General features: G+C 47.2%; 1 protein-coding gene across 1 annotated transcript; it reads left to right on the top strand.

Annotated features, from left to right (window-relative positions):
* Positions 1-25: 25 nt before the first annotated feature.
* NDUFB8 (NADH:ubiquinone oxidoreductase subunit B8) lies at positions 26-2,809 on the top strand (the record flags this gene model as incomplete). Its single annotated transcript, XM_019617605.2, has 4 exons — positions 26-222; positions 501-600; positions 1,652-1,807; positions 2,506-2,809. Coding segments are annotated over 4 exons (546 nt in total), but the record flags the coding sequence as incomplete, so codon positions are not given.
* Positions 2,810-3,879: the final 1,070 nt, after the last annotated feature.

The raw sequence follows: 3,879 nt of genomic DNA on the forward strand, positions 1-3,879 counted from the left end.
GCGGAGGGATGGGCGGTGTCCTTGAGGCCTGCGGGCTGTGAGGGCGCTGCGCCCTTCCCGGCCGGGCCCGCGCCCACCGCGCCGCTCCCCTCCAGCTTCGGGTCTGACCAAGGATCAGCTGCCCGGGCCGTACCCGCGGACGGCGGAGGAGCGGGCGGCCGCCGCCAAGAAGTACAACATGCGAGTGGAGGACTACCAGCCCTACCCTGACGACGGCTTCGGGTGAGTTGGGGGCCCCTGCCCCTGCGGCCGGGGTCTGGCTGCAGCCTGCTGCAGTCCTCACCGCTGCGTGCGTGCAGACTTGGGAGGCATCGCGTGGGTATTGCAGCGGTGGGTAGGTGGGTTAGTGTAGGTGTGTGCTTAAAAACGTATCTGTGCACCTGGATCCATATACATATATACATATACATATATATATATACCGATGTATATTATGTGCCAAACGTGCCAAAATTCATGCAGATTTCTCGAAGGTGTGAGGTTTTGTCTGTTTCTCACAGGTATGGTGATTATCCCATGCTCCCTAATAAGTCCGCACATGAGCGAGATCCCTGGTACCAGTGGGACCAGCCGGACCTGAGGCGCAACTGGGGAGAGCCGGTGAGAACATCTGCAACAGCGTTCAGGCATCAGTGCTGCTGTTACTGAATGGCATTACGTGGGCATCCTTACTGTGCTTGCTTTGTAATTCCTTGTTCAAACACATCCACAAGCACGGGGGTGTTACACGCAGCACAGGGACAGTCAGAAGTAAAGACTGTGACCATCAGGAGAAACGTGCTCAAATAAAGCATCTACGTCAACTTGCATTATCTTAAGCTCCTCAAGCTCCTGATCAGGAGTAGCGTTTCTGTTAGTATGTGGCCTTTCTGTGAAGGATTGGAATCTAGCTGTTATTATTGAGTTTGGTAGTTGACTTGAGCTCTTTTTACTAGAAGTATTGTTTATATAAGCATGTGTATGTAATACATCGTAGTATAAACATGCAAGAGCTTACAACATGTGTATCACAGAGTAGAGTTTAAAGTCTATGTTGCAGTGTCTGTAGGAGCCACCGCATAGAAAACCTTGTGGTGATTCTGTATTTTTGTGCTGGTCAGCATGTGAAGGCTCGTATAGGTAATGCTGCCCTTAGGATGGGTAAGATTTTTATTTGTAAGAACTGGCTCTTACTACTACTTGAGGTGGCTTCCTACTGCCCTTACTCTTATGGAGTAGCAGCAGGTGCTTTACCTGCTTTGAGGAACCAGCTTCCAAATAGCAGGTGGTTGCTTCTTTGCTTGGAATACAGCTGCTAGTTCTGTTTGGATGTGTGACTGATCTTTCATAAAAAAAGGGTCCCAGTTTCTGCTGTGACTTCTCAGCAGTGCTGGGGAATAAATCTAAGGCGGAGTGATTATGCATATAAATAAACATTGTTCCTGTCTTATAATTAAGCATGATTGCCAGGTACAGACATAGGATGGAACTTGGAGCCTTGTTTTACTGTAAGCAATAACTACCTCTGTGGCTTTAACTCCACTTGTGTGGTGGAGATTAAAGGTAACTTCTAGCAGTTTTGTGATTGAGAATGTTGTAAATAGTTCTAGGTAAAAGCAGCTTGAGTACTGCTGGTAAATCTGTGTCCTTCTTTGCTGTTGTTATTCTTTAGATGCACTGGGACTTTGACATGTACATTCGGAACCGTGTTGATACATCCCCTACTCCAGTTCCATGGCATACTATGCGCAACCATTTCCTGATTTTTTTGGGTACCATGCTGGTCATGTTTGCTCTTGGAGAGATCTATCCATCTTACAGGCCCGTGGTGAGTGATACTCTTGGGTAGAGGGAGGGAAAATAGCTGTGCTGCTTGTCACTGCTGATGGCCAAAAGAGTATTTTCTGCTGCAGTTGAGTGAGTGTGGATGTGAAACCCTGCTGGCAGCAAGAGACGCTTCATTCAACCTAAGTTACTCTGTTGGCTGGCTCAGTTTGGGTCACAGGTGGTTCCATAATGAGCAGTTCTCATTAGAGGGAACTAATTTTTAATTTTCTTAAAGGATCCCTCCTTTGGTCTAGGCTTTCTCCTGCCTGTGTGCCAATGTGCATGAGAAATGCATTTTTCCTCTTCTCTAGCCCTGTGTTTTTCATTCTCTCCAATGATCTGCATCATTTTGAATAGTACTGATAAACGAGTCTGAACACAAACAAGCAAACAGTTCTTGCAATGTGTTATCCTCACACTGCAAGATGAACTGTTGGTTGATTAAATATTTCCCTGTTGAAGGGCTTGGGTTTTTGCAAAAAACAACCCAACCTCTAATGTCTGAATTTCCTGATCTGATATTCCTACTGAAGCAGTTACATTGAAATTTATGGAGTGGCTGACATGCCTTCTTTTTTAAGGAGGGAAGGTTAGGGGTCTTAGAGGAGACTGGGGGGAAGTCGAATGAGATGTTTTCTCCTTACCTCCTATGTTGCTTGTTTGAATGTGGTGTATTTGCTGCTGTTTTTGTCTTTGTAGGGACCGAAGCAGTATCCCTTCAATGATCTGTATCTGGAGAAAGGAGGGGACCCCGATAAAGAGCCACCAGTTGTGACGCACTACAAAATCTGAAAGCTGCTGGAAGTGCTTTTTATCCTGCACCAGCTCTGCTGGGGTTGGCATCTTCTTTAGTTTTCACTGCAGCATAAGTTAATGCTTGTTCTTCAACACTGAACCACTAACTGCAGTGAAATATATCAGTGATACCTATTGTGCTAGTTGTCTTTTGTTTTGAAAAGGTGAAGCAATGGCCAATGGAATTAAATGTTATTTGCCATTTTTCTAGACGGGCTATGATGTGGGGCAAACTTCTGGCTTATAAATATTTTTGTAGAAGATATGTTTGCTAAACCTGTTTATGTAGGAGATATTACCTGTTAATAAGTGGCTTATTGGAGGCACAGCTTGGAATTGAACTAGAGCATATCACTTGATGTGAAATGTCTGGTCTGGAACCAGACTAAGTGCCAGTTTTTGGGAGTCTCATTCTGTGTGAATAACTGTCCTTCCTCAGTGGGATTTGGCTTTGATCTTTTCCTGCTCTAGATGACTTCAGTGAAGCCTGCCAAAAAAAGCTAGCAAACAAACCCAGCTGTGGCCTGGACTTCAGGTCTGAGAGCACAGGTGCGCTAGGTGTGTGCTAGACAGCCTGAGCTAAGGTAAGGGCCTCCTATGGTGTTATTCCTGTTTGATTGGGAAAGTTATGCATAGTTTAATTAAGCTCCTTTATTTTCTAGCTCTACCCTTTGCCATAAACTTTTCCCTCTGTTGCTGAAGGCGGCAATACCTTCCATACAGGTGTGTGATAGAAGTTCCATTTCCCTGCTCTGCTGTCAGCACCCTGCTGTCACTCGGTTGTGTGCATTAAGGAAAGTGAACATTTACAGGAAACGATTTGTAATTAGCAGTGTAAGAAGACACCTCATGACGGCAGGTTCTTAAGGGCAGTTTGGTCTCTGTCATTTCTGTAGGGATGTGTGTGCAAGGAAATGAGGACACACAAGTGTTTGTAAATAAGGCTGATCTCTCGGGCAGTGCTGAGCAATCATCACACTGCTTGGCTCCTGCTTTTAAACTGGAAACAACGGTGCTTTACCTCAGCGGGGTTTGGGTTTTTCGGGTAACTTTTTGAGCTGCAGGGACCACGAAACAACGGGTTGTGCCCAGGAAGGCGCTCCTGGGGACGCTCGGCTTTGGGCGCCGTGTCACTGCTCTCTTCGCACTCCACCTGCGGCCGAGCCGCTGGGAGGCGCCGCTGGCGCATGCGCAATGCAGCGGGCGGGGCGCGTTCCTCGGAGGCGGCGCCTTTTGGGCTCCCGGCGGCCACCGTCGTAGGGCTCAGCTGCGGGACCG

This window comes from Meleagris gallopavo, chromosome 8, assembly GCF_000146605.3.
Source record: "Meleagris gallopavo isolate NT-WF06-2002-E0010 breed Aviagen turkey brand Nicholas breeding stock chromosome 8, Turkey_5.1, whole genome shotgun sequence".
NCBI lineage: Eukaryota > Metazoa > Chordata > Aves > Galliformes > Phasianidae > Meleagris > Meleagris gallopavo.